Source organism: Gordionus sp. m RMFG-2023, chromosome 5 (assembly GCF_954871325.1).
Source record: "Gordionus sp. m RMFG-2023 chromosome 5, tfGorSpeb1-WG-v2, whole genome shotgun sequence".
NCBI lineage: Eukaryota > Metazoa > Nematomorpha > Gordioida > Chordodea > Parachordodidae > Gordionus > Gordionus sp. m RMFG-2023.
In genome coordinates, this window is record NC_088779.1 from 17038446 (window position 1) to 17051818 (window position 13373).

The 13373-nt window shown below is 26.1% G+C and overlaps 1 protein-coding gene across 2 annotated transcripts in view; it reads right to left on the minus strand.

Moving 5' to 3' along the window:
- Positions 1-2678: 2678 nt before the first annotated feature.
- The window catches only part of LOC135929352 (spectrin beta chain-like), a 56257-nt gene continuing 45562 nt past the window's right edge, over positions 2679-13373 (minus strand). The window contains exons 28-40 of one of the 2 annotated variants that reach the window (XM_065465889.1): positions 12486-12551; positions 11201-11515; positions 10821-10931; positions 10494-10738; positions 10122-10345; positions 9879-9970; positions 9688-9792; positions 9496-9632; positions 9307-9371; positions 9126-9228; positions 8628-8703; positions 8478-8581; positions 2679-3209 (exon numbers count right to left, since the gene is read on the minus strand). In XM_065465889.1, the coding sequence (XP_065321961.1) occupies positions 2924-3209; positions 8478-8581; positions 8628-8703; positions 9126-9228; positions 9307-9371; positions 9496-9632; positions 9688-9792; positions 9879-9970; positions 10122-10345; positions 10494-10738; positions 10821-10931; positions 11201-11515; positions 12486-12551 (1929 nt within the window). In that variant the 3' untranslated portion in view covers positions 2679-2923. The remainder of the gene's footprint in view (positions 3210-8477; positions 8582-8627; positions 8704-9125; positions 9229-9306; positions 9372-9495; positions 9633-9687; positions 9793-9878; positions 9971-10121; positions 10346-10493; positions 10739-10820; positions 10932-11200; positions 11516-12485; positions 12552-13373) is intronic. The other variant, XM_065465890.1, reaches the window with a different exon arrangement.

The window sequence follows — 13373 nt, forward strand, 5'->3', positions numbered from 1 at the left end:
TCAAACTGGGGGATTAAGGATTAGATAATTAAGAGGACCATCCACGGTTTTGGGCAGGCCGAAGTTACCTGTGCGCGCAAGAGGCAGATCCCCTTATATAAAAGCTCATGGGAAATAAGCGGAGAGGTAAAAACCCATGCCCGATTAAATAAAAGATGTGATTATGTGAGGATTATGCTGGCTATATTAATTTTACTTTTAATTAGTATTGCGAGAAACCTAGAAATCATCATGATTAAATAAAATAATAAACAAATAAGCAGCTTATCAAAAACTAGTATTTTATTTCTCTCTTTAAAAGATGGTCCCATTCCATATTTGGATCTATCACATCGAAGAAACTGAACCTCCTCGTAAAATTAGATCTATGAAATATACCACCTATTAAATACAAAAACATATATAAGAAAAAAATATATAATAAAATAATATTTAATAAGATGAACTTTTAAGGTAAATGTTAGGATAAATACAGAGTAATAAGTGTGTAATAGGAAAGTACAGAGTAATATTTACGTAACTTTAACTGTAAAAGGGCAAGATCTGTAATAAGTGGGATAAAAATAAATAAATAGTCTAATTTATAGGGATTAAGGAAGAGGAAAATGGGTATTAAAATACAAATCAAGTGTGTAAATTATATTTAAAGACTAATTGAGATATAAAATCGAATAACCATCTATTAGGTGTAAGTTGGATATGTTTTGAAATTCAGGTTTAGAGAATGAGATAATACAATGGAATAATAAAGTGGCTCAAGCCTCCAAAAGAGGGAATATTTATAAGGAAAACTAATGATTTATAAGGTAGTTTTGGTTTTTATTTCAAGTAATTTATTAATAGATCTTTTCTTATTTAAGTGAGTAAACTGTTAAGATTAAATTCATTTTTAAAATGTCAAATATAGTTTTGTTTAGCAAGTACGTCTTGTAGTTACAGTATATTTTGTTTTTATATACCGGAAGCCAGGTTATTTTCGCAATTCCTAATTATATGTGCGAACAACTGAATTCTTCTTTTCTTTAGTGATACTGTATTGAGTATGTTTTCATAATTTCCATAAACCATCGTTAGATATGATTCTGGGATATATGTAGCCATTAATGAGTCTCAGACAACTATTAACAAAAACCTCAAGTTTTTTAGTTTACGACCCGAGAATAAGGGGATGATTATTGAATTAAACATTTGAATATAAAAATCTTGCGGTTAAAGGTTTTTTTTAGTACATCATCTTAGCCAAAGCAGAATTTGATAAATATTTTTAAAAAAGATTACCACGAGTAGCCCCAACGAGATGGGAATACAATGGTCTGCTGAGTTTTGAATTATTTGAAGGATCTAGTCGTTTTCTTGAAAATATGGTTGATCTGATATTGTATAAGGTAATTATGTTCAAACAACTTGTGGCTAATTAAATATATTAAATGATACAAATATTCTAATTTTGTTATATTATTTTCAAGAATCTTTCTTATTTGATATATTTCAAACTAAATCATCGATATATCTTATTGTCTAACGATTTCAAGAAGTTCAGTTAAATCAAGCAGAAAACTTTGATGTTTTTTGGAGAAATTTAAATCAGAGAAAATTGAAGACAAATTAGATAAAAACTTAATAGTTCCAGATTGCCTAATACAAAGGAATTTTCTAAAAAATTGATAATTAAAATAACAGATAATATAATCAATGAAATTGGTTTTCGGTTCGATACAATATCAAATTCGTCGAATGGTTAGATATTAGTAAATTCCAAATATTTAATCAAAATCTCCCAAAATATTTATTAGACAATTTAAATAACACTTATTCTCAATTTTTCGATTTACACAAGCTGGAAACCGAATTAAAGGTAGTGTTTCGGGAGGATGAATTTAGAAAGAAAAAGAATGTTAATGAAATACTTGAATTTTTAATATCTAATGATTTGATGAAAAGCTTTAAAGAGTTTTTAAATTATGCAAATTCATCTTAACTTTGGCTTCAACAACTGCAAGTACAGAATAGGATTTTCCATCTTTAAAAATAATCAAATCCTATTGCAGAGATGAGTCAAAATAAAAAAATATAAATCTATCAATAATTTTATAATTCAGTACTTGTTTATTTTACTCAAAAACAGAATTCCACTTATTTATAAATATTAATTTTTTTATGGTTTGACTAATAAATAAAAAAAATTTTGTATTTGGTTCCCTAGTAATAACTCGACGATTTGTCACTGGAATTTTTAATATTAATTTATTGCTGTTTTTATAAATAATGCACATATGTGATGCTAGTAAGAAAGTATTTGGGGGTTGGTTTTTTAAATTAAATTTAAGTTAAAAATTATCTCTAATTATAATAAAAATGGTAACTTCTGTTAATAATAATTGCTCTTTTCTGGAAATGAATACATTTAATTGCTTTTGATTCCTTAGCACTTCTGTTTTAATTTCATATTTGTCTTATTTTTATATTTAAAAAATTTTTTTAAAACCTTTTAAGTTAATATATTAATAAAACTTTTAGTTACTTTATATTAGTTTAAAGTTTAAAAAAAGTATATTTTGTGTTATAGTGATAGAATTATAATAAACTATCTTTAGCGTACTTTTCGTAAAATATTTATAAAAGTGAAATACATATAAAAATCAATAGATTTACATATCAATTATAAATTAAAAAATCGTATAAAAAGGCGGCATAAAATTATTTAACATTAATAAAATGCTAAGTATAAAATAATAGAAAAGTGTAATAATGCAAAAATTCCTTATAAAAATTTTAATTGAAGCTGATATAAATTAAAGCTTGATTATTCCTATATTTAAAAATTCGACTTTATCCATTTTAATTTAACTATTTTACACTTTTATAAATTATTTACTAATCTACTAAATTTATATATACATAATAAGGAAATCATCATAAAAAATCATTTTTTCTTTAGAGTAAAAAATCCTCGTTTTTTAGCGTTGGCTGCAGCATTATATTGACTGCTCGAAGAGGTGCTAGCGAATGTAGTGTTTGGGTCTTCGGTACCTGACGAAGAGCTTTGTTGTAAATTAGATGAAGCAGTGGTAGGTAGAGTTTTGGAAGTCCTAAGGCCAGAAGGTGACCCAGCGCCAGAATCGGATATATCGTAATTTAATTCCTTAATCCAAATATGCATCTCGTCTTCGTCCCGAGCTTGGAACAGATATTCCGCTCCGTTTGGAAATCTTGATTATTGGATAAAATTATTTGTTTTTGTTATATTATTATATATAATATATATTTTTTTATTATTATGCTTTGGGGGTATTTTAATATTATTTATAGCTAAAAAAAATAACAGAAAAAAGCGAAAAATTAAATTCTCGGCTTTATTGGAAAAATTTAAATATAAGATTCGCGATATATTAGGTCTTTTGTAGATTTTGTGATTTAATTTGAAAAAAGAAATATATATTAAAAAGTGTCTAAGTAGTTATGAGTGTAATTAAAGTAATAAAAAAAAAATGTATAATTTAAAGGAATTGTTTGAGATAAAATATAAAAGTACTTAATAATTAAAGTCTAAAATATAAATATGATACTTTTTTTAATTTTATAAAAGTTAATTATAAATGTGTTGCCGTTAAAAACTATTTGAGATACCATAAAGTTAATGCAAGTATTGAACATACTACACGAGTCAAGGAGCAAAATAAAATAAAAAATATATAAATACCAATTTGAGAAGAATCACAGAGAGGGGTGCCAGGTCTTCCCCCATCAGAGGGAGACTCCCGCAATTTTAGAGTTTAAAGGCAGACATCTCACTCCTGCAAAACTACTGCAATTTTTTATTTTCTTCCGCACAATTTTTTTTAGCATTATAACGTTTTAAAATATAAACAATAATTCTGAGAAAAAGTAATTGATTATTTATATTTTGAAATGATAAAACGTTACCGACTTTTTTAATATTTATATAAAGTAATTATAAGAATTAGTAAGAGGATAACTAAGCCAATTCACATAAAAAAATTTTTTTTAGCGATATTTATATTCTTAGAGCAATTTTCATATCACACCAGCAAAATATCAAATTTCTCCAGCAATATGAAAAATATTGACCTGGCAACCCTGATCGCAAATCAGCTAAAAATTAAAAAGTATATAAAATACCACTTGGGAACTAAAAAAATTAAATATATAAAAGAAATAAACAAAATCGAAGTTTAATAAAAAAAACACCTTACATTCTGTGTAAGAGATCAAATATAATTATTACCTCTAGGCATAGATATATACGTTTATGAAGAAAATATAAAATAAAGAGATTTATAAAAATGAATAAAATTAAGACAAAGATTCATAAAAAATTGAAAAAAAGTATTATCTTTAGTAGAGATACAAATGGAAAAGATAATTAAAGAAGACGTCATATTTATTCATAAAAATATCTAAAGATTATATATTAAGTAATATAAAACAGTTATCAAATATAATAATAATTATCATAAACTATCCAGCTTCCATATATTCTTCACCCCAAAAGACACCTAAAGAAAGCTCCATTGTTCCTCACCAACCCACGTGATGATCACGTTTTTTTTTTCCACCAAGGAAAACTTAATTCCCCTGTCAGAAAATAACTGACATTTTATGTATTATATTAAATTTATTCCTTCTTTTTTCAACAGCTACAACAATAATTACAAAAAATGAATGAAGGAAATAGGAGGAATAATTGTAATTTAGTTACAAAATTAAGAATTGTCATATCAAGGTACAATGAAAGAAATCCACAGAGAAAATTTCAAAAGGAAAAATGAAAATTTGCAAAAATAAATAGAGAAGATATATCTATGCCATAAAACAACGGTTAAACTGGGGTAATTTTGTGACAACAATGGTAATGATATATCTATAAATAATTGTAATTACGAAAATAACGAGTATAGAAATGAAAATAAGGGTGAATGAATTAATAAATGTGGAAATCCAGAAAGAGTAATCAAATTAATGAGGAATGTATGAGATAGCATTATTGAAAGTAATTACAAAGATATAATATTAAAAATAAAAATAGGAGATATAATAAAGAAATATTTTAAATAAAGATCAACACATATATAATAGGGACTATAGTGATTATTAAAAATCATCATAAGAATCGTATGCGAAGTCGAGGAAAATATTATGAGGATAATGGTAGATATAATAATAGGTATAATCGCATAAGTCAAAGGGAAATTCATTTATAAGATGCGCATGCCTATCAGAGGGAAGATAAAATGAATAGTTCGGGAATAAATGTACAAAATACGCTTTGTATTAAATGTGGTGAATACATAAGTAGATGGTTAAATAAAAGGTTCGTATTTGTATCAAATAATTCACAACTAATGCCGTGTAAGATATGTGGAACTGTTGGATACCGAATGGAAAATTATTATGTGCCCGCGTATAAAATTGCTGAAGATACACATAAAATATTGCAGTGCGAAAAATGTGGTAAAATATGAAATATCCAAGAAAAATGCTGGATGATAGATCCATAAATAAAGGGGCGTATTCACAGGTTAAGTATATAACACAGGATTCGAAGAATATATAAGATATAACATGTTTTAAATGTCGAAATATAGGACATTATGCAATAGATTATCGGAAAAACTGAATATAAGAGAGTGAAAAGGAAATAATAGGATTAATTATGTTGGAATTGGAATCACGAGATAATATAATTGACGAGAATAAAATAGAAAGAGAAATAGACGTAAAAAATAATATATAGTAGTAGCATGTGAATGAATTAAACTCAACGGAGGATGTAGGATACCAATTTTAATGTTAGAAGCTAGTATGAAGTATGGTCAATGTCCAAGAATAAAAATAAATGAAGGAAACAAATTGCAAAAAATATCAATAAAGGTTCGAGACTTTTTATAACAAGAAGTGTTAAAATTGGAAATGTGGTAAACAATATTCTGAGATTCGAAGAATGAAAAAATCACGAATTTCGAGACAAACCATGGGGTCACCGGAGATTTAGAATGATATGAATTATGAAAAAAAATTGTTAGTCCAAAATAAAGAAATACCAGATAAGAAAAATTTAAAAGCGGAAAATGAAAAAATAGTAATATACGAAAATAAACCAATATAAACAAAGTTCGGGTGTGGAAATAAGAATTACAAGAAATAAATTACCTTTAATACAAGTTTGTTTATAAAATTAAAACTTGAAGGAAAAAAAGGACAGCAGTAAGAAAATATACTGTAAAAAGTTGTAAGAAAAAAAATAGAAGGATTTGACTAAATAAATTTTAAAAAAGTAAAAATTTTTATATTGACCGAATAAATATTGGGGAAAAAATAGTGTCGAATTATATATATAAATTATAAGAAGTAACTGACATGCTGTAATAATTCTTTATTTATTAAAGATAGTAAGAATATTGTCTTACGGAAAAGGAAAATATATCAGGGTCAAAATGCAAATATTGAAATAGCACGGGAAAATATTATTAATGGGAAATATAACCAAGATTTCGATTCAATCTATTATGGATTTTAAGGGACAAGGTTCGACTGAAATTGAAGATGTGGAATTTCGTAAATTATGGATATGAACTTCATTGTAAAAATTAGCATAAATGCATAACAAGAAAGAGATAATTTAATATTGAACAAATGGAAGATAATTGAGGTTTAATTTAATTAAGTTGAGTTAATCTATTTAAAGTATTCGATATTTACAATTACTGTTTTAAAAAAATATGTAAATGTGGGTGATGAAGATTAAGAGTGAAAATATAAGTATCGGTAAAATTGATGTATACAAAGGACACAAAAAAAATTGGTATTAATCAGGGATGTGAACATTTCAGCAAAAAGGGTCCTGGTCTGGGTTCAGGAATAAAATTTAAGAAAGGGTTCGGGTCTAGGATCCAGGCTTGGAGAACCTAAAGAAATATTGACTCAAAAAAACACAATTTCTTTCTTTCTTTATACTCCGCATAAATACACATGCATATTTAATAGCATAGCCCTTAATATCATTTATGATAAAATATTATTACACACTACAAAGCATAAGCATTATCATGGGTGAAGTTTTCCGAAGATTTTTAGGTCCACTATTTTTATAATAATAATTTTGGTTTCATATAAAATTTTTTAATTATAGTCGTATTTTAAAGGGTTAACCTTCACTAATTTTATCTTCAATAGTGATATAGTGTATACATTTTTTGGAGAGAGGGGTAAGTGGTGTAGGGAACAAATTTTTATTAGCTTAAAATGATATTTACGAGAACAGGCAAATTTGCGATGTTGGAGGATTTCCCTACCCGGTAAGCTATAAAATTCGCAATATTTAACTTTCTAAAATTGATATAAAACAAGATAAGCAATATATTCCTATTATATAGCATATTAATACATTATCATTTATAATAAAATATTATTATCTACACTATAAAATTGATATAAATTAAAACAGGATATTTATTACCTATAAAATTGAAATAATAAACCTGAAATTTTGAAAAATGAGAAAATAAAAATGATGAATTTCAAAAAAAATTTTCTCACACCTAGAACCCAATTTTAAAAAGGGTCCGGGTTCAAGTTTCTGGTATTATCCATAAATAAAGATGATAATTTGTGGTACACATTAATTAATCAAGATTAAAGGTATTATTTTAGCACTAATTAAAAGATAGAATTTAAATATATTGCTTAAAAAAGGGATAAAATGAATTGCGAAAAATATAAACTTTATAAAAAATTAATAAATAACCGTAGTCAAAAACAAATAAATTCCACGGGGAAATAAAAGTCCATAGTTAATAATAATGTAAATAAAAGATAAGCAGCATGATGATATCCCATAATTAATCGAAACACCTACTACGATAATCAACAATAATTATTGATATAAACCCTCGTAATAAAAGTATCAGCGATGCCATGACCGATCATTATAAAAATAATGTAGGCAACCCTAGAACAACTATCATTGAAGATAAAAGAAAGTGTATGAAACGATGCAAAAATAAATAAAGCATAAAAAATAATATATTGGAATATTGTGAGCTATTTATTAAATTTTTATTGAATGTTGTATATTCACGCAAGTGTATATTATTTTGCCTTTGGTTGTTTTCTAAAATGGAAAGGCGTGTTATTATTTTATTATTATTAGTGTTTTGGGGTTAATTTTATTTGTATGATTTCAAGATAATTACTGATTATAAAAAAAAGAAATAGAATATATACGATGTTTATGAATAATATGATTTTGCAAAAAATTTATACAAAAGATTATATAGGTTTTGTGATTTAATTTGAATAAAAAGTCTAAGTTGTTGTTATGAGTGAAATTGCATTAAAAGAAATATCAAAATAGTACTTAATAAATTAAGGCCTAAAATAATCATAAAATATAAATTAAAATTAAATTTCATTATAAAAATTTTAACAATAATATTATGACAAAAATGTGTATTTACTTTAATCTAAATACATTTTTGCGTTTAGTGTAATCATTGGCGATTTCACAACTGGCACCATTTAGACTTAAAGGATTCTCATCGTGATAGTATATATTGGGTTCCTAGAATAATATTACATTAATTTTTCCTAATTAAGTTATGGATTACTTGTCTATAATATTTTTGATCCTTATAAAAGTGTAAATGCCCTTTTTGGAGAACAGCGTAAACTTTTTCCCAAGATCTATAAAAAATTATCAAGAGATTAAAATTATAAAAAATTTATGTGCATATTTATTTCGATATGGTATAATTCAAGGAAATTCTGATTTATTTAAATTTCTATATGTTTATTTATAATCACATGGCCTGTCAGATTTGACAAGTTAATTAAAAAAATGATAAATGTTATTAAAAAACCATGTTCAATATATCTTAATCCTAACCCATATCTCTCAAACCTTTAGTCAACTTCTAACTCTATCTCTTTAACATTTAATCCTAATCCCTAGATCCAGTGACTTGTTTAATTTGAAATATATTTTATCTAATTAAAAAAATATCCTTTAGTTAAACATTGAGTTGAGCTATCATCATTATTTCGCATGTATTATACTAGATAAATGATATTTATCTAATATTAATTCAAATCATTTAATATAATACCTGTGGGCGGATTTTTTAGTAGTGCTTAGCCATACGCACTTACGAATCAAATGACTTTCCAGAAGTTTCTGATCACCATAATATGAAGGTGATAATATTTTTTCTAAAATGAATAATTTTAATATCAAATAAAATTTGGAAAATTAGCTCTAAATATATTTTCTATGTGGAAATAATATACCTCGATGAGCTCCAGAGATATCAACAACCCTAAGCTTTTCACCGTCAGTAATTGATATATCAGGTCTATGGTAAAAAATTTGAAAATTTTTATATAATTTTGACGAGAATAACTTATCGTAAATAAATTTTAAACCAATCCTAAAAATAATCATATGAGTGAGTAGGTCCATAAAAAAATAATTTTAACGTGTGTTCAGTTTCTCCCGATGTATCTAAAAGATTTACGTCTCCTTGTTTCTTAAGTTGAGAATCTCTTTGCTTTTCGTGCTGAGATTTTAGGAGCCTTTCCTTTTCTAGTTTTCTTTGAGCTTCCCGAATTTCAAGCTATATATAAATAATATATAGAAATTTAAAAATATAACTTAAATAATATACTAACCGTTGTTAATCTCTCAAGAGCAGCAAACCTGTCTTCTTGTGCATTCAATGATTTTTCAAAAGCATCGTGTTTCCTCAATAATTTATCCACTTCATCTAACGAATTCTATTGTTTGATTAATATATATATTATAATATATAATTTGTTCATATAGTATAAATTTAATTATAAAATGTTTATCAAAAATATACCCCTAATTCTGATCTAAGAACATAAGGTTCTTGAGTAAAAAGCCAGGTATCGGCTATTGCTGCATCTCTCGCAAATTGATATACTTCCAAAACTAATATATAAATATAAACATGTGGCATTTTTTCATATATAATTTATAAATTAAAATTCGAAAAAAATTAAGCAAAAAAACATTTTTTTAGAATTCAAATTTTATGCTTAATATTTAAAAAAATATTATATATGATATAATTGGGATTAACTAAGTTGAAGGTATTCCCATCTATGTTCCCATTTTTCGATAAGCGAGTTCCTGAGTCCATTAACTTCTTCCATTTTGCGTTTTATTTCTGACGAGGCGTAATGCTTGCGGTTAATCAAATCGCGCCCAAGATCAAAAAATGAAGAAAATGTTTCGTCTCTCGATTCAATTTCGGCCTTCAAAGCTTGGTGTCCGTTCATTAATAGTTCCACTCCCGATACATCCCTCGAGAAAATTAACATTTTTAATAAATATTCAGATGAAATTCAATATTTATAATAAAATCAAATTCCTATAAAATATGCTATAATATAACGTCGAATTCTATGATAATTAATTGGTGAGAGGTCATAATGTTTGGCTGTTGGAATACTTAGGTTTTTTAGTGGTCTTCATTTGCTTTTCAACGTCGGCCATCCAAGCCACCAAATCTCTGGACGAATTGAAAAATTTGAAAAGTTGAGCTGTGTCATCGAGTTTAAGCTTACGACCTTGCACCATAGCTTTGAGGGTATTCCAAGCTGAAACTACTTCCATTTCTCGATCCACTATATTTTTGGCCTTTTCTCCAGCATATCTAACCCTAAGATCGGAACATTTGTCGGAAATATTTTGAACCTACCAAAATGAATTATTTTTTAATAATAAAGTAAATCGAATTCAATAATTAATAGAACTTATCATATTTAACAAAATAAACTTGAAAATCTAGGGATTCCAAGTCTTTCTCAAACCCAAAATGTTTGCGTTGTAACATGGATACGCTACTCACATCTCTTCCTAATTCTTCCGACATTGAATTTTTCTTTTCCTATTTTGAATAGATTTATATAAAATAAATTAAGTATTTAAAAAGTTTTACAATCTAAAACAAAAAAAATGTACTTAATTAAAGTCAATGATGAGCAATTAAAGAACCTATCGCACTTTATAAAAAAATATATAAATATTCATACCTTTTTAGACAAAGTTAAGTAATTATAAAATAATTTCTTATTTTACCTAACGCTAGTATATTCTAAGTATTTATAATATAATATAAAAAAAATTAAAAAGTTTAAATTAATTTTAAAAATTTACAGCAATAAGGGCCAGAAGCTCCCTAGAATCGTAATGATATTTGTGCAAATTTCTAGCGGCATCAAGTAGATCGGCACGAGTGGCAAGCAGCTCCTGCAAATCTTCCCATTTATCGCTTATGTAGTCTTTCCAAAGAGCTACACGGGCAGCGTCTTCCGCTTCCAGCTCCCGGCGGGAGCCTTCTCTCCCAGCAGAGGTCTCAAACTTTTGTGATTCGTGGATTAAGGTGTCGCATGCGCGAATAACGGTGCCCACTTTTTCTGAGCCCACACGTTCAGTTTCACGTGAAAAATCGGAAAAACGATCACGCAGGCGCTAAAATCAATAAAAAAAGAAAAAAGTTATCGAATATTATATCGCAAACTTTTAATAGTGAACAAAAATTGAGCGTTTCAAACGCAAATAATGCATTCAAATGGTATTATGCAAAAAATGGTATTATGCAAATTACTGATTGGCATTAAAACCCATTTACTCATTCATTTTGTCTACGACCAGTTCTTTAAGAATTCGATTTTTTCTGCAAGCGACAAAATATTGTTACCCAGATAAGAATAATAAGAGGGAGGGCACTAAATATCCCTACCTAGTTGTTTAATTATAAATAAATTAAATTTAATATTATATCAAATGTAAAAAACTAACATATCAACTAAAATAAATATTTAGAAATTATTGAAATAAAATAGCAAACGATAATATAATATAATTTACAAAAATTTCTTTTTTTTATAACAGTTAAATTTTGATCGACGATACTAATAAAAATGGCAACCTTAATTTAAACAAGAGATGTGTTATGTTTTTTCATTAAAAATTATAGCAAGAGTAACGCTCAAATGGCTTTATTTTTTTATATTGATAAATAAAATACTTTTTAATATTAAATATTCATTCAGGCATACTTTCTTTCTTTTGTTTTAAAAAGTCAATACAATATTTTATTCAAAGATCCATAGCAGCATCGATTTAATATTAATACTACAACGATTCATTTTTTTTAATTCGTCGAAACTGATCCGATATTTAAATTTTTAATTATTTTTTATCTCTTGACAATTTATATCAAGGTAAGTTATAATAATAGTAAAAAAAAATATTATATTAGTAAATCACAATTATATAAAGTCATTAATTCTTGATATTTTTAATTGATTGAGATTCAAGTTCCCTTTTAGCGTTAACATTTAGGCAGCAAAATGGCCAAAGTCTATCCTATGCATAAGATGTTCAATTACGGGGTTTCGGTTATTGAAAAAATAAAGCTGAGATAATTTTATTTTACTATGTTTATGGCTAATCTTTGGCGTAGGTAGAATCCCTCGTTGGGATCTTCGGTCCTAGCAGAGATCTATTTTGTAGGGATCAAGAAATAGTAGAAATGGATTAGCATTTTAAACACAAGTTATTTTTTTTATTTTATTTTAACATTTTGTTCAATTTATTTTTTATAATAAAGATTTATTTATTTGACAATACCATTTCTAAAAAAGAAATAAAAAATGATTATAAAACAAGCAATTATAAAGGCAAATTGCCAAAAATGATACATTGATAAGTTAACCATGTAATTCTAGATATCGTTTCGCTTAATTTTTGGAATGATACAAATGTGTAGAACCCGAGTTTTAAGTTTCAAATAATTATTCTTGATAAACATATTAATCAAATAAAAAGAAATATCAAGCGATAATTTTAATATTATATTCTTATTTCGGTTATATTAAGTTCCCTTTTTTATTTGTCGTCTTATTGATTTTTTTTGTAATAAATAAATGGCTTATTGCGCAAACTCTCAAGAAGTTTGGTATGAAAGTCCTTAAATGGGGTAGGCATTGCATCACCGATAAAGAAATTTGCCAAACATTATTCGATTATTTTGATTTCATCTCTTCACTGGACTTGATAAAGATATTAAGTCTCTTTTAAATATTTTTAAACTTGTTATGGGTTTTTATATATCTTTTAAGATATGTTTTATGGGATTTTCCACTATAATTATTTTTATTATAGGTTTGCCATTGTTTTCGATACTAAACTTGTAATTTATTCAATAAAAATCATATGATCAATAAATTAATTTTAAAATTTTCTTAATAAATTAATTTTATGCGTCACTGAATTGTATATAATTAATCAAAATAATCTTTAAAAAAGTAATTTAATTTGCATA